This window comes from Oncorhynchus gorbuscha, linkage group LG01 (assembly GCF_021184085.1).
Source record: "Oncorhynchus gorbuscha isolate QuinsamMale2020 ecotype Even-year linkage group LG01, OgorEven_v1.0, whole genome shotgun sequence".
Classification (NCBI taxonomy): Eukaryota; Metazoa; Chordata; class Actinopteri; order Salmoniformes; family Salmonidae; genus Oncorhynchus; species Oncorhynchus gorbuscha.
Window position 1 is genome coordinate 38,452,853 of NC_060173.1, and position 21,905 is coordinate 38,474,757.

Genomic DNA, 21,905 nt, shown 5'->3' on the forward strand with positions numbered 1-21,905 from the left:
CAATCAGTTGTGTTGTGACAAGGTAGGGGTGGTATACAGAAGATAGCCCTATTTGGTATAAGACCAAGTCCATATTATGGCAAGAACAGTTTAAATAAGGAAAGAGAAAGAAAGTCCATAATTACTTTAAGACATGAAGGTCAGTCAAGACTGAACATTTCAAGAACTTTCAACATTTCTTCAAGGGAAGTCGCAAAAACCATCAAGCGCTATGATGAAACTGGCTCTGATGAGGACTGCCACAGGAAAGGAAGACCCAGAGTTACTTCTGCTGGAGAGGAAAAGTTCTTTAGAGTTACCAGCCTCACAAATTGCAGCCCAAATAAATGCTTCACAGAGTTCAAGTAACAGACACATCTCAACATCAACTGTTGAGGAGACTGCGTGAATCAGGCCTTCATGGTTGAATTGCTGCAAAAAAAACACTACTAAAGGTCACCAATAAGAAGAAGAGACTTGCTTGGGCCAAGAAACACGGGCAAAGGACATTAGACCGGTGGAAATCTGTCCTTTGGTCTGATGAGTCCAAATTTGAGATGTTTGGTTCCAACCGCCATGTCTTTGTGAGAAGCAGAGTAGGTGAAGGGATGATCTCCACATGTGTGGTTCCCACCGGGAAGCATGGAGGAGGAGGTGTGATGGTGTGGGGGTGCTTTGCTGGTGACACTGTTTGTGATTTATTTAGAATTCAAGGCACATTTAACCAGCATGGCTGCCACAGTGTTCTGTAGTAATACGCCATCCCATCTGGTTTGCGCTTAGTGGGACAATGTGTTTTTCAACAGGACAATGACCCAACACCTCCAGGCTGCGTAAGGGCTATTTGACCAATAAGGAGAGTGGTGGGGTGCTGCATCAGATGCCCTGGCTTCCACAATCACCCGGCCTCAACCCAATTGAAATGGTTTGGGATGAGTTGGACTGCAGAGTGAAGGAAAAGCAGCCAAGTGCTCAGCATTTAATTTTTTTGTAACCTTTATTTAATTAACTAGGCAGGTCAGTTAAGAACAAATTCTTATTTTCAATGTCAGCCTAGGAACAATGGGTTAACTGCCTTTTTCAGGGGCAGAACAACCTTTTTTTTACCTTGTCAGCTCTGGGATTCGATCTTGCGACCTTTCAGTTACAAGTCCAACGCTCTAACCACTAGGCTTCCTGCCACCCCATGTGGTTACTCCTTCAAGAAGGTTGGAAACACATTCCAGGTGAAGCTGGTTGAGAGAATGCCAAGAGTGTGCAAAGCTGTCATCAAGGCAAAAGGTGGCCACTGAAGAATCTCAAATATGAAATATATTTTGATTTGTTTAACACTTTTTTTGCTTACTACATGATTCCATGTGTGTTATTTCATAGTTTTGAGGTCTTCACTATTATTAGAAAATAGTAAAAATAAAGAAAAACTCTTTAATGAGTCGGTGTGTCCAAACTTTTGACTGGTACTGTATATTGAGTATGACATTCATATGAGCATTATAATATGATTACAACCCAAAAGTAATGTGAAATGAACTCATAACTTAGCTATGACAGCAATATATTTAGACTACTTTGCATTTGTCTGGGCTTGCTAGCAGTAGCCACTAGAGACCTGGGTGACGCATTACACCCTGGGAGTTGAAATGCACTCTTGGAATCGTAGTATCACAGTTTCTAAACCCAGAGGTGCATCATGGACAAACTGAAATGGTCCACCCACACAGACAGCATGGTGAAGTAGGCACAGCAGCTCCTCTTCAACCTCAGGAAGCTGAAGAAATTTGGCTTGTCACCAAAAACACTCACTAACTTTTACAGATGCACAATCGAGAGCATCCTGTCGGGCTGTATCACCACCTGGTACGGCGACTGCTCCGCCCACAACCGTAAGCCTCTCCAGAGGGTAGTGAGGTCTGCACAACGCATCACCGGGCACAAACTACCTGCCCTCCAGAACACCTACACCACCCAATGTCACAGGAAGGCCATAAAGATCATCAAGGACAACAACAACCTGAGCCACTGCCTGTTCACCCCGCTATCATCCAGAAGGCGAGGTCAGTACAGGTGCATCAAAGCTGGGAACAAGAGACTGAAAAACAGCTTCTATCTCAAGGCCATCAGACTGTTAAACAGCGAGCACTAACATTGAGTGGCTGCTGCCAACATACTGACTCAAATCTCTAGCCACTTTAATAATTTAAAATGGGATGTAATAAATGTATCACTAGTCACTTTAAACAATGCCACTTTATATAATGTTTACATACCCTACATTACTCATCTAACCACTAGGCTACCCTGCCGCCCCATAGAAAATCTTTGGAGGGAGTTGAAAGTCCGTGTTGCCCAGCAACAGCCCCAAAACATCACTGCTCTAGAGGAGATCTGCATGGAGGAATGGGCCAAAATACCAGCAACAGTGTGTGAAAACCTTGTGAAGACTTACAGAAAACGTTTGCCAACAAAGGGTATATAACAAAGTATTGAGATAAACTTTTGTTATTGACCAAATACTTATTTTCCACCATAATTTGCAAATAATTCATTAAAAATCCTACAATGTGATTTTTCTGGATTTGTTTTTCTCATTTTATCTGTCATAGTTGAAGTGTACCTATGATGAAAATTACAGGCCTCATCTTTTTAAGTGGGAGAACTTGCACAATTAGTGGCTGACTAAATGCTTTTTTGCCCCACTGTATATAGCTCATTGTGTATTTATTTCTGTTACTATTTTTATTTTCTATTATAAAAAAATACAATAAAAAGTATTTTGCATTGTTGGGAAGGGCCCATAAGTAAACATTTCACTGTTAGTCCACACATGTTGTGTATGAAGTATGTGACAATAACAATTTGATTTCATTTCATGGTGTGTAGACTATTGCAATATAGATGCTTCAGAAATTAGCTTGTTGTTTTGTAACTAATCTATTCATTTAATACATTTAGTTATTTTCCTGTAATGAATAATGAATCATAGTGTCACGACTTCCGCCGAAGTCGGCCCTTCTCCTTGTTCGGGTGGTGTTCGGCGGTCGACGTCACCGGCTTTCTAGTCACCACCGATCCATGTTTCAGTTTCGTTTTGTCTGTATTACACACACCTGGTTTCAATTCCCATATCATGTTCCTTATTTAACCCTCTGGCATACATTTCTGTTCTATCTGTGATTGTTGGTGTCTTTAGTGGTTGTTGATTGTGCTAGTGTGTATGTATGTTCCTATTTGGAATTTTGTTTGACTTTTTTTTGAGTAAACTCAGTTGTGTTGCTCAAAACCTGTTTTAATCTAGTAAAGGGCTCGATGATTAGTTTGAATCAGGTGTGCTGGCTGTGGAATAGTTCAAATACATGCAACAACTGGGGGTTCCCGAGGAGAGGTTTGAGAACCCCTGGTCTAATGAATGTCATTTGAACCAATATTATGGCCATACTGTACATGAGCAAATTAAACCTGATATGTATCAATTTACATTTTAAAACAGTTTAGATGTTATTGTCAAATTAGTCTCATATATGGTTTTTCATAAGGAACATTTAAGATGTTCTTCTGTTATTTAATATGTTGTTTAATTTTTATTTGAATGAATATAGAATATAATATATTCTATTTGTTATTTTAGTTCTACCAGTTCTTCATATTGTTCAATGTTTAAATAAATGAAAACCAGTGGTATTCTGTGACTAGCTGATATGCTTTCTTTTTTTGCTGTGGTATCCTTTCGGTATCAAGTATCGTTTTGGTTTTGAATATCATTTTGGTATTGAATATCGTGATGCTTAACCTGGTATCCGTTTCAAAGTCAATATTCTGGTTTCGTGACAACATTAGTTCTGAGGCTTGACAGTAGTGCCTGCTACCTCAGTGGTTAGTCCCATGGGACAGTGTGAGCCCTGCTAGACTGTCACCTCTATTCTGTCTCCCATAGCCTGCTGACATTTCTAGTGCTTTGTGTGGTGTTTTTTCCTCCATAGTCTATGATTGTAGTAGGTGCTGTTGCCCTCCATGCATTACACCTCTTTGACTGTAGTCTATGTAGGCTATGTAGTGGACTACCCATAGCCCTCACTCTGTAAGGAACATGTGTCTCCACCCTTTTTCACACCACACAGCCCCCACCTCCATGATAACAATCTCTATCTTTTTCTCAATTCAATTCAAAGGGCTTTGTTGTCATGGGAAACATATGTTTACATTGCCAAAGCAAAAGTTCCAAAGGAATGGAGACATTTCAAATGTCATATTGTGTCTATATACAGTGTTGTAACAATGTGCAAATAGTTAAAGTACAAAAGGGAAAATAAATAAACATAAATATGGGTTGTATTTACAATGGTATTTGTTCTTCACTGGTTGCCCTTTTCTTGTGGCAACAGGTCACAAATCTTGCTGCTGTGATGGTACACTGTGGTATTTCACCCAATAGATATGGGAGTTTATCAAAATTGGATTTGTTTTTGAATTCTTTGTGTGTCCGTGTAATCTGAAGAAAATATGTGTCTCTAATATGGTCATACATTTGGCAGGAGGTTAGGAAGTCTCTCTCTTTCTCACTCTCACCTTCACATACCTCATTCATATAACTATACCATATCCTACTCACCTTTCTGTCTCATAACAAAGTCTAGCCACTATTGATTGAATCAGTATACTGTAGTATGCCACATGGAGGTGAGTCATGTTTGGGTGTTAGACATATCTGCATGGAGACTGAATGGTTCCATTGGAAGCCATTGGTGTTGAGTTAGTTCTGGAATATTGATTGAGAAGTTGGCCTGCATTTGATCTCCTGACCTGCTTAATCTGGTTTAGATGGATGACTAGGAGTTGGATGTCATACCAGTTGGATGTCATACCATTGTTTGTTTTCCCTGAGCCGTGAACTCTACCTTAGATACGGACTTAAAGCTTTCTTCAACAACCTTCAGATTTTTCGGAGTACTTTAATGGCATCTTAACAGTCTTGTGAGATTTCCCTTGTGGAACTACTTATGTTATATACACTTATTATAAGGGCACAAGGTGAGACCCAAATGCAGACACAGGAGGCAGATGGTTGAGCGCCGATATTTATTACACCAAAAGGGGTTGGCAAAAGGCAGGTCGGGGACAGAGTTCATAACCCAGGTCAGAGTCCAAACAGTACCAGGGGATAGACAGACTCGAGGTCAGGACAGAGTTCATAAACCAGGTCAGAGTCCAAACTGTACCAGGGGATAGACAGACTAGAGGTCAGGACAGGCGAGAGTTCATAAACCAGGTCAGAGTCCAAACAGTATCAGGTGATAGGCAGACTAGAGGTCAGGACAGGCGAGAGTTCATAAACCAGGTCAGAGTCCAAACAGTATCAGGTGATAGGCAGACTAGAGGTCAGGACAGGCGAGAGTTCATAAACCAGGTCAGAGTCCAAACAGTACCAGGGGATAGACAGACTCGAGGTCAGGACAGGCAGAGTGGTCAGGCAGGAGGATTCGGCATCAGGACAGGCAAGGGTCAAAACCAGGAGGGCTAGGAAAAAACAGAGACTGGGAAAATAGGAGCTAGGAGAAACGTTGGTTGACCTGACAAAACAAGACGAACTGGCACAGAGAGACAAAAAACACAGATAAATACACCAGGGACTAATGGGGATATCAGGAGACACATGGAGGTGGGTGGAGACAATCACAAAGACAGGTGAAACAGATCAGTTATAGTTATTGTGTTATACTCTGATTTACCAAGTTCATTTCTCAAAGGACACGCCTTGTATGATATAAAAAAAATTGTGGTGTGGTTGTTGGGAAGGGGCTGCATGACCGACACTGAGATATTCTACCCAGTTGATATTATACTGAAGACAAATATAAATATAAATGCAACATGCAACAATTACAAAGATTTTACTGAGTTACAGTTCATATAAGGAAATCAGTCAATTGAAATAAATTCATTAGGCCTTAATCTATGGATTTCACATACCTGGGGATACAGATATGCATCTGTTCACAGCTACCTTAAAGAAAGCAGGGGCATGGATCAGAAAACCAGTCAGTATCTGGTGTGACCACCATTTTCCTCATGCAGTGCGACAGATATTTCGCATAGAGTTGATCATGCTGTTGATTTTCAGCTTCCAGGAATTGTGTACAGATCCTTGCGACATGGGACCATGCATTATCATGCTGAAACATGAGGTGATGGAGGTGGATAAATGGCATAACAGTGGGCCTCAGGATCTCGTCACGGTATCTCTGTGAATTCAAATCGCCATCGATAAAATGCACCTGTGTTCATTGTCCGTGGTTTATACCTGCCCATACCATAACCTCACAGCCACCATGGGGCACTCTGTTCACAAAGGTAACATCAGCAAACCGCTCAGCCAGACGACACCATACATGTGGTCTGCGGTTGTGAGGCCGGTTGGCCGTACTGCCAAATTCTCTAAAACAACGTTGGATGCGGCTTATGGTAGACAAATGTACATTCAATTCTCTGGCAACAGCTCGGGTGGACATTCCTGCAGTCAGCATGCCAATTGCACGCTCCCTCAACAGTTGAGACATTTGTGGCCATTTTAGAGTGACCTTCTATTGTCCCCAGCACAAGGTGCACCTGTGTAATAACCATGGTGTTTAATCAGCTTCGTGATGTGCCACATCTGTCAGATGGATAGATTGTCTTGTCTTGGATTTGAATGTGTGTGCTGTAGTACAACACACTGTCCGTAATAGTGTTTAGACATGCATCATTAGATTGACTAACATGTAACAGTATCATAAACGGCCGTGATTGGGAGTCCCATAGGGTGGTGCACAATTGGCCCAGCGTCGTCTGGGTTTGGCCAGGGTAGACTGTCATTGTAAATAAGAATTTGTTAAGGTTAAATCAAATACGGAGTGTATAATGTGTGTAAAATGTGTTCATGTATCTGAGCAACAATGGGAGACTGATGAGACGAAAGAGAAATAAGAATAGTTTTAGTGAGGAGGGAAATGCCAATTGAGTCTATAGCCAGCGGGTAGATAATACAAATAGAGATGAGATTGGTGAGGAGGAAAAGAGTGAGCCGAGGTGGCTGTGGGAGGTATGTGTGTTCTGCTGGGGTAATTAATTTTTTTTGAAAAACTCAGTGTCTGTGTCCCTCCAAGGTCTGAGCACAGGCACTAAACATTCCACACAGCCAGGGGGAGAGAGAGGGCAAGATTCATTAACATAAGAAGAGGTCCTTCGACCAATCACAGCCCGGGAGTGGGAACTGGGGGGTGTCGGATTACTGCGCATTCTTCCCTCCCTCCCCTGGCCAGAGACAGAGAGCAAGAGGGAGTCGGGAGAAGCAGCGAAGGACAGACACAGAGAGAGAGAGAGAGAGAGAGAGATGTAAATGGGACAGTCTCATTCTTGCACTCTGAGATCACAGTGCCAGAGAATGTGTTAGGATCTTCCCAAGTCCTTCTGCCTGGGAAAGAGACAACAGGGAACGTTAACTGGTGGCTAGACAGGGGCTGTTTCCAGGACCAAATCGCTGCCCTGTTACTCCTGTCTGGAGTCTGTCGGACGGACTCACACAAGAGGGCTGAAAATGAACTATCTGGTGAGTGTGTAATGTTTGTGTTTGCTGTTCCCATTGCTGTGTGAACACTTTTGTCAGGACATACTAAATGCCCCAAATGGGAAAGAGTAGAGATGTGGAAAAAAGAGAGGGAGGACAGCACACTGAGGGAAGAAAAGGACTCGAGTGGGGGGAACTTGAGTTAACATGTTTTCTGTGTATCTTACCTTTTCTTAGTTATCAGCACAACTTACTTTGTTTTCTGTGCTATGCGTTTCAGAATGTGTATTGTGTTGTGTATTTTAGGTAGATAGAAATGTTAAGTTAAAATTCTACACACGGAACTCTCCTTGGTCTTTTTCATACTAGTTCCTGAACAAAGTTTAGTGTTATTCTTTGCTGTCCTGTTTGGTTTGTAAAGGCCCCGCTTCTCTGAAAGGGGGAGAGTTGGAGGACTTAAGACGCTGTTAGAAGAAAGGGCTTTGGAACAGCCAGACAGGAGGGAGAGACATGGAGCTCCGCTGCTCTGGGCTGCCTCTGCTGACTCAGGAGAAAGTTGAAAGATTAAGGTTTTATAGAGAGAGTAGAGGGGAGAGAAAAGAGTGCAGTGGCCTGCTGCTGGAGTCTTTGGCAGTACCGTCCGTTCCTTGCTATTGTTTGAAAGTGTTGGCATTCTGTCAGCTTGTAGTGCTGTAATTACACAGGGGTTTGGTATTTGGTTGACAGGACCATACTGCATTTCCGTCTGAGAGGTTTATGCTCTTTAGCAGCACTGGGGCCGACCCCCTGGAGAGGCCTTGGATACTCCCCTTGTTTATCCCTGGGGTTTCACACACACATTAGAACACATGTAATTACAAAATCAACAAACACCACTGGCATTACCATATGTCTTTTAGACTTTTCCTAGTTGTCTTTAATTAACAATGACTGATTGGTGATGAGGTTATGTAGATGGCAGGTTTAGCCTTCATGTTTAAGAGATGTTTATTTCCCAGGTTGGCATGGGTAATTATGGATGCCATTTTGAGAGAAGCCTTGTAATGTGCTAGCTAGCTATCGGGTTGCTATTTCAGAAGGAGGAGTTAATGAAGCCAGGTGTGATGCTAGTTTACAAATCAGGGGTTCCCAAACTTTTTTGGCCAGCGACCCCATTTTGATATAAAAAAAACAATTTGTGACACACCATGTAAAACAAGTTATGTAATCAACAGCCAATGTTAACTTTATTTTATTTTTATTAATATGACAACCTACAGTATGTATGTGTTCCTGAGAGTTATCTTTCAGTGTTGTCCTAATATTTTGTAGCTTAAACCATTAAAATGATAGAGCCACATTTGTAGGAAGAAAGCAGAAACCATTATTTTTATTACATCTGCATCTAGCTGCTACCAGAGGTTACTGACTTAACCCTGGTTCTATGAACCAAACGCACATTTTCTCTCATGACCCCATTTTCAAATCAGGCGACCCCTAGTTTGGGAAACTCTGGTATAAATAGATTAAGTGGATTCCCACCATGCAGTAGTGACTGAGTGAGTAAATGGGGGTGTCTGTGGGGGTCAAAGGAAGAATGGCTCTCAGGCCTACAGAGAGCTCAACTGAGTAACTCGAAGGCCCTTGCCTCTCGCCCCTGTCTCCTAGGCCTGACTCATTTGTGACTGACTCACAGCCTCCTGCCTGCATGGGTGCTGGGGTGGAATTCCCCCTGTCATTCCCTGGGAGGTCTGGCAGTGAAACCCCTCACCCAGTCAGTCCCTTCCCTCAGAGAGATTATAGGTGCCACACAGTCACCGAGCGTAGTAATACCCACTGGGACACCAAGCGCCAGGCTGTGACTCAGCCCAGGTGTAGCAGGAAGGTTGATACAAGGAGGGTCACTCCACACTGGTGAAACTGTCAGCTCTAACGTGTCTGCACAACCAACCATGAGTCACAGGATTTCGGGTATAGGTTATAAACAGATTATTGGTACACACAGACATGTACAATATATGTTAGTGACTCAAATACAGTGCATTCGGAAAGTATTCAGACCACTTGACTTCTCCACATTGTGTTAATTTACAGCCTTATTCTAAAATGTATTAAATTATTTTTTTCCCTCATCAATCTACACAAAATACCCCATAATGACAAAGCGAAAACAGGTTTTTAGAAATGTTTAGAAATGTATTAAAATTAAAAAGCAGAATGACCTTATTTACATAAGTATTCAGGCCCTTTGCTATGAGACTATAAATTGAGCTCAGGTGCATCCTGTTTCCATTGCTCATCCTTGAGATGTTTCTACAACTTGATTGTAATCTACCTGTAGTCAATTGAATTGATTGGATACGATTTGGAAAGGCACACACCTGTCTATATAAGATCCCACAGTTGACAGTGCCTGTCAGAGCAAAAACCAAGCCATGAGGTCGAAGGCATTGTCCGTAGAGCTCAGAGATTGGATTGTGTTGAAGTACAGATTTGGGGATGGATACCAAAAAATGTCTGCAGAATTTAAGGTCTACAAGAACACAGTTGCCTCCATCAGTCTGAAATGGAAGAAGTGTGGAACCACCAAGACTCTTCCGAGAGCTTTCCGCCTGGACGAACTGAGCAATCGCGCGCGGGTAATCGCGGGTCAGGGAGCTGACCAAGAACCCAATGGTCACTCTGACAGAGCTCCAGTTCCTTTGTGGAGATGGGAGAACCTTCCAGAAGGACAACCGTCTCTGCAGCAATCAGGCCTTTATGGTAGAGTGGCCAGACGGAAGCCACTATACAGTAAAAAGCACATGACAGCCCTCTTGGAGTTTGGAAAAAGGCACCTAAAGGACTCTCAAACCATGAGAAATAAGATTCTCTGGTCTGATGAAACCAAGATTGAACTCTTTGGCCTGAATGCCATGTGTCACGTCTGGAGGAAACCTGGCACCATCCCTACGGTAAAGCATGGTGGTGGTAGCATCATGCTGTGGTTGATGTTTTTCAGAGGGCGGGACTGGGAGACTAGTCAGGATCAAGGGAAAGATGAACAGAGCAAAGGACAGAGAGATCCTTGATAAAAGATCTGGAGCGCTCGGGACCTCAGACTGGGGCGAAGGTTCACCTTCCAACAGGACAATGACCCTAAGCACACAGCCAAGACAACACAAGAGTGGCTTTGGGATAAGTCTCTGAATGTCCTTGAGTGGCCCAGCCCAAGCCTGGACTTGAACTTGATCGAACATCTTTGGAGAGACCTGAAAATAGCTGTGTAATGACGCTTCCCATCCAACCTGACATGGGATGAGAGGATCTGCAAAGAAGAATGGGAGAAACTCCTCAAATACAGGTGTGCCAAGTGTGTATCATCATACCCAAGAAGACTCGAGGCTGTAAATGTGATTATTCAGTTTTAAAGTTTTAATACATTTGCAAAATGTATTCAAACCTGTTTTTGCTTTGTCATTACTGGGTATTGTGTGTAGATTGATGAGGGGCAAAAAAACTATTTAATCCATTTTAGAATTAGGCTGTAATGTAACAAAATATGGGTAAAGTCAAGGAAGAATACTTTCTGAATGCATACAGTACAGTGTGCTATCACTCAAATAATTATGTTGAATTTGTTCTGTTAGGTTCTTTGTCATGAAGGTGTCATCATGTAGATGCTAAACATCATAATTTCATGGTGTTTTTCAAAGAGCTTTACGTTGAAGAAAACTACAGGTTTGAAACAGACCTTGGTTTGTGGCTGGCCTAATCTCTTAAACACAGTTCACCCGGTCTCTTCCGCAGATAGCACTGGCAGTATCTCTCTTTTCCCAGTTCAGCAGCCAACAACAGGGCCTGGGGGCACATGTTTTCTGCTGTAGTCAAACTGCACTCTCCCCAGGGCACCTGCTTTATGTGGGGGATAATTGGGCTTTACTGGAGGAATAGAGGCAGAGACGGAGGGAGTTCAGATAAGAAACCCGTTGCAGAGCAGAACAGCTAGCTAGGCCTACACCAGGCAAAATGGATTCTGCACAAAGTGCTGGGTCTTCAGCTGTTTGATCTAGTTCCAATAGCGCTTGGCTTTCTCCTCACACAGCCAGGTTGGTTTGATGCCCTCAGGGCAGTTGAATGAGCCAGGGAATGCTGTTGTCAAAGCTAACAGAACAGAACACATATCCACTGATATTTTATCTAAACAGATTGACTGAGGTAGTTCTGTGAGGCACGTGCAGATGCTCTAAAAACCTGTGGAGCTGTGCCACTTCTGCTTGGTTGAACCTTCCCATTCCATCCTAAGCAGTAGGCCAATCCTTATCTTGTCTTTGTATTTCCCTTCCCCTGAAATGTATCAGAGTGCTCCCTGAATTCCTAGCCTTGTCTCTCACACCTAACCACTGGAATGTTTGGCTGAGGTCACAATGACGTTTCACGCTCTGGAAAATCATTGTATCTCTCCACTGTATCCCCACTCAAGGCTGTAATTTTAGGATTTATTGTCGGGCATTGAGAGTTCTGTACATGTTTTTGCCATTGCGACTGCCTGTGTTTATAGATGAGAGGAGAAATTGTTTTGGTATGTAGATAGGAGAAATCAGAACTGGGTGTCATTGTCCTTCCTCTCTCGCTCTATGATTACAACAGTGGAACTTCTGTCAGCTTTGTGTGGCGTACAGGGTGGAGTTCCACCACACACTCACCGGTTAACCTGTCACTCAGTCTTGTGCAATGGGCAGAGCTCAAGCACTTTGTTGTAGCCTGTAGCTCCAAGAATCAGAGATCTTTTCTTACCGCTGTTGAAACTTGACAGGGAGGAGGGGGTTGATGCTCTTTGTGTTATTTGTCTCTTTTTTTCCACCTTGAGAAGAGATGATTCATAATAGTGGCATACATTTTAGCATGCTTTAGTGTGAAACGTGTCTAATGTCTATTTGTGTGAAATCCTTTATTTGACTTGGCCTATATATTGTAGGTGTGACTGATAAGATTTGAAAGTATGCTATGTTGATTACCACCTTATGAACGAGTCTTTCGAGCTAGTATGAATGTCTGTGTTTGTATTTTGTGTAGCGTGTTATAGTAGGGGTGTTGTGACACCTTTGAATTGTGAGGTAACAGGAGAGGTGTATGTAGAGGTTGTGGAATGTTCCGATGAGGGGTCCGCTGAGAGCTGGAGCTCGTGGGAGACGGGTCTGGGCTCGTCCGGAGAACACCAAGGACATGGAGAGAGATCAAGGTGTAACACACCAACACATACACACATTCACTGGAATAACAACATCAATTCTAAAAAATAGACATAACAAATGGAATTTACTGATATAGCCTATTTTCAACTAGGAGAGTGGTGTGCCTCTTTAACCTCTACGCTACCTTATGCTATTGTCTCTTATAGTTTATTTGTGTTAAGTCTTGTTCTGCAGGATTATTTTCCTGCGGCTAGACCCTGTTTGACTACTGTAGTTTATTGTTCACATTGTTTGCCTACAAATGGTCCCATATGGGCTTCTCGCTGGTCTTTTTATGAGGTAGACCCAAATTGTTGCTTGCTACCTTGTGGGAAGACGCCAATACCTCCACAGCAGCAGCACATTGTGTCTGTGTGTGTCACAGCAGTGTCTGTCTCAGCTGATAAAGACCAAAACAAAATCCCCATTGGACTGACTGAGTCACATCTCTCCATTCCCTCACTCTGGCCCTGTTTTTCTGCTTGGCAGGCAGACAGACAGACTGTCACGCCCTGACCTTAGAGAGCCTTTTAAATCTCTATTTGGTAGGTCAGGGTGTGACGACGGTGGGCAATCTATGTTTTCTATTTATTTGTTGGCCTGGTATGGTTCCCAATCAGAGGCAACTGTCTATCGTTGTCTCTGATTGGGGATCATATTTAGGTAGCCTTTTCCCACCTGTTGTTTGTGGGATCTTGTTTTTGTATTGTTGCTTTGAGCCCTACAAGGCTGTATGTTTCGTTGGTTACGAGATATTTCATTGTCTGGAGGCGTTAGAAAAAGTTTTTATTTTTCCACAAAGCACAGTGAGCAGCGTGTCCTGAGCTGCATGCGCTCTGGATCGGAAGGTGAACCCACTTCCTGTGTCATCCATATTCAGACAGACAGACAGACAGACAGACAGACAGACAGACAGACAGACAGACAGACAGACAGACAGACAGACAGACAGACAGACAGACAGACAGACAGACAGACAGACAGACAGACAGACAGACAGACAGACAGACAGACAGACAGACAGACAGACAGACAGACAGACAGACAGACAGACAGACAGACAGACAGACAGACAGACAGACAGACAGACAGTGTCTGATCCCTCCATCTGATACTGAGTCTGCTCCTGGTCTGTGAGTATGTCATATACCACTGGCTTACATATACCACTGGCCTAGCCAAGGCTTTGCTGTAATTGCAGTCTGTGTACTGCTGCTATGCTGCTGTGAGCATCTGAAGAGTCAAAGGCTATGTACCTGCATGCTACTTAGCCCCAGAGAAAGGCAGTGACTTCTCAGAAGTCTACCCCCAAACCAAAAAATGAAAACTTTACTTTGTGTAACCCAGTGGCATTGTTTGGCCAGGCTCAGGTGGCTAATGTGATTTAAGCAGCAGAGACAGCCTTGTTTTGTCTGCGGCGTCTATCTGTTTTAAACTAATAAAAACTTTCGATGACTGAGGGGGCGTTTGTTTAAAAGGGTGGGGGCTGGATGGGGAGAACAGAGAGACAGAAACAGCACAAAGGAGAAAGGGCAGAGTATTGTTTGCAAAAGACATGACTTATTGCTGTGATGCTTTGTAAGTCGAGGAGAGAGGGGCTTTCATAAAATGTCTGTGCCCAAAGTCCTGTCTCCGTGGGAAAAATATACAGTCGTGTACAAAACACACATACACCCTCTTGTGAGTTAACTAGTGTGTGTCCCACGGGGTCACGTAGAGGCAAAAGACAAAGACCACCCTGCTCTCACGTTCACACACACACACACACACACACACACACACACACACACACACACACACACACACACACACACACACACACACACACACACACACACACACACACACACACACACACACTTGCTGCCTTCCCCTTCACTGACCTTTCTGCACTGAGCGTGCTCAACCAGCTGCCACATTACTTCCTGCTCAGTGGCTGTCTGAATGGACACTGCAGCCGTTTCCTTCCCTCTCCCAGACCCACTGCACCTCTTTTTCCTCTCCCTCTCTTCCTGTGGATCTCTCTCCCTTTCCTTCATTTCTACCATCACTCCTTCCCTAGTTCCTACCCTAGCTTCTGCAGCTTGCTGTTAAGTGTAAATGTGTAAGATCCCCATTCCATGACCCTTCTAAATGCAAATTAATGAACTTTTAGGCCTCTGGACTCTCTCTTCACCTCTTTCTTCTCCACTCTTTCTTTCGTGGAGTGATAACGTTTGCCGTCAGACTTTGGCTGCTCCCGGCTCGAGGGTGATGGGGGCAGGCTTTGACCTGCTATTACCACAGGGACCTCCACGGTGATGTGTTAGCATAGTGACTTAGCTGTACACAGCTAGAAAACTGCTGGACCCCCGTGACTCACTGTTGCCATTGTCAGGTTTCTACCCCAAACAAAGGAAATGGAGCACAGCACAGACAGAGCCACTGGGTTAGTATGGCCACCTGAACAACATTGTTGTTGGAACAACAGATTCAAATGAGCCCTTGCTGTTTTGACTAGAGTTGGAGGTTGGCAGAATAGAAACTAATTGTGACCCGGCAGAGATGAGTTTTCTAGTCATGGCGATGTCTCCACTCTCAGCTGTGTCTGGGGCGGTGTGTACATCATATATGCAATTTATAGTAGGGAGGGAGACTAGTAGTCATCTAGTTATTTACTCATACCCAATCAGAATGGCACATGAATCATTCTCTAAGCACTTCCTGTTTCTGTGGCCAGAGTGAGAAAAACAGGGAGAGATCTGTGGGTGAGTTATACTGAGATTTGGCAGGCAGGCCTTCGGCTAATAAAGGCAAAGTTCAAATCTTGTGATGTCATCAGTCCTCTCTGTCCACTCCCTCGCTTCAACAGGAAATGAACTTATGACAGAGAGCAGCAGACAAAGCATGGCCGTCAAAGGAATCTCTTTCTTTTTGTCTGAAGGGAGAGATGGATGGAATAGATAAAGAGGACAAGCTGGAAAGGGAGAGTAAAGATAACATGGAAGACTTGGCAATATGAGGCACCATGCTACTCTTATCATTCCCTCATCGCCACTTAAGCATATAGAATAATTTATACTTCTGACTCTCATTCTGTTCAAACCTCTGTTAACATCCTCTCTAAAACCATTCACATTTCACGTGGCCTTTTTGAAGGTAGGGATTACTTGAAACCATGTATCTGTCCACGTTGAGTAGAATCCATTTATCCATTAACACCAGCTGATTTGATACATCCCTGGTGGGGAATGGAGAATCACTCTGGCGTCCTGGGAAAGCTCAGGGAGTCTGAAGACGTAAGCTCTGCTGCAGTCAAGATGTTGCTGTGAGTAAAACTCATAGTATAATGAGCTCTTTCTACTAGTCTGAGGACCCCTCATTATTTCACAATCAATGTGTGTGTGTCAGTGTGTGTGTTTATGTGTCTCTGCATGGTCAGTGTGTGTTCGGCCTGCATGGTGACATCGCAGACAGCTTCTGGCCACAAGAGAACCACTCAGAGGCTATAGTAGGGCGCTGTGTGTGGATCTGCCCGTCCAGAACCTCCTCAGGCGTGATGGGTCGTGGACTCAGAGCAGCTGTCCCTCTCCCATTACAAGAAGGACATTCATCAGACTGTGACTGCGAGATAGGCCCTGACTGTCCCTCCAATAGACCAGCACACAGCCCTGCATTCATCACCATCCCAATATGCTCTGAGTCAATCCCTGAATACACATGACGCAGACAGCGATGCATCACATCACAGCAACCCTCACTCAGCACGGGGACAATTCTGATTCCTTACGTTGACTACATATAGGGAACATCTGAACGTACATTAACATTGCCATTACCGTCAGGGTAATGTAATAGCACAATAATCATACATGTTTATAATTGACCATATCTGGCACACAGAGAGTAGGCAACCCAGGGTCTGTTGTAATTGTCTCTATCTGGCAGTGGAACAGGGGTGTTTGATATCTCATCATGAGACTGAAGGAGCCCGGGTGGGGGATGGTACATTTCTTACCTGACTGGGATTCAGGCAGCACAAAGAATGTGGGACATTTTATTTTTGGTAGTGTGTGTGTGTGTGTGTGTGTGTGTGTGTGTGTGTGTGTGTGTGTGTGTGTGTGTGTGTGTGTGTGTGTGTGTGTGTGTGTGTGTGTGTCAGAGAGAATGACCGAGAGAGGGGGGTTGTCAGGTCAGGGTGTGTTATAATGGGTTTTAGACGGGGGAACCTTCCTGACAAGACGACACCATATTAATAACTACACTGTGAGCAGAGGCACACTATCTCCTGCCTTGAACCCCGCTCCCCACACCCAGTCAGTCTCGGCACAAACATCCTTATCCCAGTGATAGTCAATCTGGGCTGGGGAGGGAGCGAGCCATGTGCAAGCGGGCGGGAGACAGGGCGGGAGCTCTCTGGGCACGTAAAGGATCAGCCTTGTGTCCTGTGTGGCATTGCTCCTCGGTAGAGGCCTGGGTGCTGAATAGACAGATGAATAGGAGCAAGGAATGAGAGGCCCCTCTGATTAATACGGCAGTATTGACTCTCACTCTCTCTTCCTCTCTTATTAAACACAAAGACACTAAGTTGGACAACGGGAAGCCAGGCAATAAATCAGGAAGTGGAGGCTCCTCACAATTAACTAATCAGACTTAGTTCATTTAGCTTGGGGACATTGATGGAGAACTGTGTGTGACCTGAGGTCTAGTGAAGGGGGCCACTTGAAGGGGCCGTGTGTGTGTGTGTGTGTGTGTGTGTGTGTGTGTGTGTGTGTGTGTGTGTGTGTGTGTGTGTGTGTGTGTGTGTGTGTGTGTGTGTGTGTGTGTGTGTGTGATCTGGCCCCATGCCAGGCTTGTCGTACCACTCTGTACTAGTGCCAGGGAAGGGAGAGGAGGAGGTACCGGTCAGGGGCGCACTCCAAATATTAGTTTAGTTTCAAAGCGTCCCAAAGTGAGTGGGTGGCTGTTTGCTCTGGGCAGACAGATGGAGCCTGTGTTGTGTCCTGCTAGGTGTCCGCTGTAAATTATAGTTATTTCACTGTCCTAGAAGGCCTTAAGTCTGGGGAGTCAGCCTGCACCAGTACTAGGGCATGTGACAGTCCAACATTATGGAAGCAAGAGTACTTTCTCACTGAAGGGTACTACAACAGTAGTAGGAGACACATCTTTTCTGTAAATGTTAAGGAATAATGAACTAACCCTCTCTTTCCTGTCTTCTGCAGAACGTGCTGGCCAAGGCCCTGTACGACAATGTGGCCGAGTCCCCAGACGAGCTGTCCTTCCGGAAGGGTGATATCATGACGGTATTGGAGCGGGACACCCAGGGTCTGGACGGCTGGTGGCTCTGCTCTCTGCATGGACGCCAGGGCATCGTCCCCGGCAACCGACTCAAGATCCTGGTGGGCATGTATGACAAGGCGGGCCAGCAGCAGCAACCTCCACTCCTCCAGGCCTCCCAGGCTGGCTCTGCCCAGACCCAGAGCCAGAGCCAGCTGGCCTTCCCCCCGCAGAGTGCCTACACTAAGAACTCCCCCTCCTCCCAGTACACAGCCATGCACCCTGCCTTCTCCAACCCTGGTCCTGTCCCCGCCCTACCCGACAGCATCTACATGATGCCCCCCAACCATGGCAAGCCCTCCCCTTCATGCCTGTACCAGATACCCACGGGTCCCCAAGCCCCACCCAAGGCCCCCATGCTCGCCCAGAAGCAGTACCACGCCCCTGTTCAGGACATCTACCAGGTGCCTCCCTCCATGGGGCCAGCTCCTGTCCAGGACATCTACCAGGTGCCCCCTTCAGCAAGAGGGCCTGTTCCTGGGCAGGATATCTACCAGGTTCCCCCCTCACTGAACCAAACTCAGATCCCTCCCTCCATAGAAAAGAGGAGCTGGGACTCTAAACCTCTAGGAAAGGTAAGAAAAACGTTTTGAGACACATATTCACATAACACAACATACACATTCCTCTAAAACCATAAATACAGACGGTCTCGTTAGACATTCAGGTCCAAAATAGCTGGTTTAAGCTCTCATTGTCATCTGACCTCATTCTGGTTGGGATCTGAGCATCTTCCTGGTATTGTTTTTCCCTCATGTCCTCCAGTCTCTGTCTGTTCTCACTCTAAACAACAGCTCAAGGTTCCCTGTCATTTTCAAAGCCGCAGGGATGACAGGAAAGGAAACAGAGGATAGAATGATAAAAGAAAACCCAAAAGAGAGAGAGGGGGGGTTGGGGGGAGGACAGGGGGACAGACATTGGAATAAATAATGGGGTGTTTAATAATTCAGGTATCTATCTCCTGAAGTTGGGTGAGTAAGCGTTTTGATCTGTTAGGCAGCAGGCTGGAAGGGGAGGGGGTACCAGTACCAGCCAGGCAGTGTGGTAACAGTGCAGTGTGTTGTGACTGGTGTTCTGCAGGGAGTGCCCCCCAGGCCTGCCTTAGTGCACTCAGCCATGTGTGAGAGCAGTGCTGGGAAGTGAAGTGTGATGATGATGATGGGTGAGTGATGGGGAGGCAGCGACAAGGTGCACCTGGTCCCTGCAGGAGGGGGCGTCGCACATGAGACAGCTCACCGTCTTAAATGAGGCTGCTGCTGCCATAGAATTATATAATATATACAGTATAGTATATCTAATCCTATAGCCCCCCACCCACCCTAACCCCTAGCAGGGCTCTCTAAGAGGCATGACCACAGGGATTTGTCCCTCACAGAGGGGGGGCTGGAGATGGGCCTTGCCATGTTGAAAATCTGCCTCTAAATAAGTCCTGAGATGACACGGAAATACTGAATCACACAGAAGGAAAAGAGAGTGAAATGTACAATAGTGAGTGACTGACAAGCAAGCATACATTGCCTTTGTGTCCCCCTGCTGTGTGTTGAACCTTTGTGTCCCCTGCTGTGTGTTGAACCTTTGACCTGTCACCAATGATCAATGGGTACAACCTGAAAACGAGAGGAGAATAACAGCTGTAGTAAAAGAGAGTGAATGGCTCCCAGGCTGAGACAACCTCTGTTTGAGGTGACATGAGCAACATCAGAGAAAGGCATCAGTGAATCAAAGATTTTATTTAACTAGGCAAGTCAGTTAAGAACAAATTCTTATTTTACAATGACGGGCTACCCCGGCCAAACCTCCCCTAACCCTGACAACACTGGGCCAATTGTTCGCCGCCCTATGGGACTCCCGATCACTGCCGGTTGTGATACAGCCCGGGATTGGACCAGGGTCTGTAGTGTCGCCTCTAGCACTGAGATGCAGTGACTTAGACAATTGCTCCACTCAGGAGCGAAAGATGAGTCCAAGGCCAGGGCTCACAGAGTCACAGTGGAAAGGATCTATGAGGAGCAACATAATTTCCATGACAGCTCCTGCCTGGTGATAAGACAATCAGAGGACTTCAACAGAGTTCACACTCCAGCCCAGAGCAGGGTGTTTCCAAATGTTCCATTGGATGATTGTAGAGTGATGCCTCAGTCTTTTGGAATGCTCTTAGCGTCATGCACTGTATGTCATCAGCAGGCAGTACAGGGAGGAGGGAGGAGAAGCAGCACCAGGCAGTACAGGGAGGAGGGAGGAGAAGCAGCACCAGGCAGTACAGGGAGGAAGGAGGAGAAGCAGCACCAGGCAGTACAGGGAGGAGGGAGGACAAGCAGCACCAGGCAGTACAGGGAGGAGGGAGGAGAAGCAGCACCAGGCAGTACAGGGAGGAGGGAGGAGAAGCAGCACCAGGCAGTACAGGGAGGAAGGAGGAGAAGCAGCACCAGGCAGTACAGGGAGGAGGGAGGAGAAGCAGCACCAGGCAGTACAGGGAGGAGGGAGGAGAAGCAGCACCAGGCAGTACAGGGAGGACGGAGGAGAAGCAGCTCCAGGCAGTACAGGGAGGACGGAGGAGAAGCAGCTCCAGGCAGTACAGGGAGGAGGGAGGAGAAGCAGCACCAGGCAGTACAGGGAGGAGGGAGGAGAAGCAGCACCAGGCAGTACAGGGAGGAGGGAGGAGAAGCAGCTCCAGGCAGTACAGGGAGGAGGGAGGAGAAGCAGCTCCAGGCAGTATAGGGAGGAGGGAAGAGAAGCAGCACCAGGCAGTATAGGGAGGAGGGAAGAGAAGCAGCACCAGGCAGTACAGGGAGGAGGGTGGAGAAGCAGCACCAGGCAGTACAGGGAGGAGGGAGGAGAAGCAGCACCAGGCAGTACAGGGAGGAGGGAGGAGAAGCAGCACCAGGCAGTACAGGGAGGAGGGAGGAGAAGCAGCACCAGGCAGTACAGGGAGGAGGGAAGAGAAGCAGCACCAGGCAGTACAGGGAGGAGGGAGGAGAAGCAGCACCAGGCAGTACAGGGAGGAGGGAGGAGAAGCAGCACCAGGCAGTACAGGGAGGGAGGAGAAGCAGCACCAGGCAGTACAGGGAGGAGGGAGGAGAAGCAGCTCCAGGCAGTACAGGGAGGCTAAACAGCACCAGTAGGGAGTAGTACAGGTGAAAATCCCCTATGGTTTTATCTCACCACAGCCTCAGGTTAGTGTCACTGGCAGGTTCTGAATTGCCTAAGATGGTGGTGAAGTGGTAGAGATTTTTATCAAGGTAATTCTTCACTGACGCATGAGCTAAGTTTGCTCTTAACGCTGTGGTGTGCAGGTTCTTTATGCACATATTTACCTTGTGAATGCCCTTAATTGTTATCACTTGTCCTTGTGCCCGTTCTGAACCGCTTCACCCCGCCCCCCTGCTCCACCACTGCCAGTTTCTCAATACAAGATAAGGAGGTCCTGCTGAGAGAAGAGATGACAGACATCAAGCCAACACACACACACACACACAAAGCTCTCACATACAAACTGGGATGAACACTAATTAGGGAGTGATGAAAAACCCAGGCATTGTCTCATCATCCTTTGCTGCCGGAGGAGGTAGAAACTAGTACAAATACAAGGTTACAGCTACACAGAACACTTGGCAAAGCATTTGAAAAGCAGGAAGCTTAACACACACTCAGAATCTCACTCTAACCCCATCTCCACAGTGTGATGTTGTTATGCTGCTAGCTCGGTTTTGTCTTTTAATCGGGGTATGTTGTGGAGGCAGGCCCGACCCCCTCAGCCTTTTCCTCAGATGGACTGGCATCACATTTTATTCATCACATGCTTCGTAAACAACAGGTGTGGACTAACAGTGAAATGCTTACTGACAGGCCCTTCCCAACAATGCAGAGAGAAGGAACATAGA

The 21,905-nt window shown here is 45.7% G+C and overlaps 1 protein-coding gene across 3 annotated transcripts in view; it reads left to right on the forward strand.

The window, feature by feature from the left end:
• LOC124037227 (breast cancer anti-estrogen resistance protein 1-like) overlaps positions 1-21,905 on the forward strand; it is a 114,519-nt gene that overhangs the window by 61,736 nt on the left and 30,878 nt on the right. Inside the window, exons 1-2 of one of the 3 annotated variants that reach the window (XM_046351898.1) lie at positions 7,231-7,558; positions 17,910-18,599. In XM_046351898.1, coding sequence (XP_046207854.1) covers positions 7,547-7,558; positions 17,910-18,599 — 702 coding nt within the window. In that variant the 5' untranslated portion in view covers positions 7,231-7,546. Of the gene's footprint in view, positions 1-7,230; positions 7,559-17,909; positions 18,600-21,905 lie in introns of those variants that run through there. The other 2 variants (XM_046351917.1, XM_046351906.1) reach the window with 2 other exon arrangements.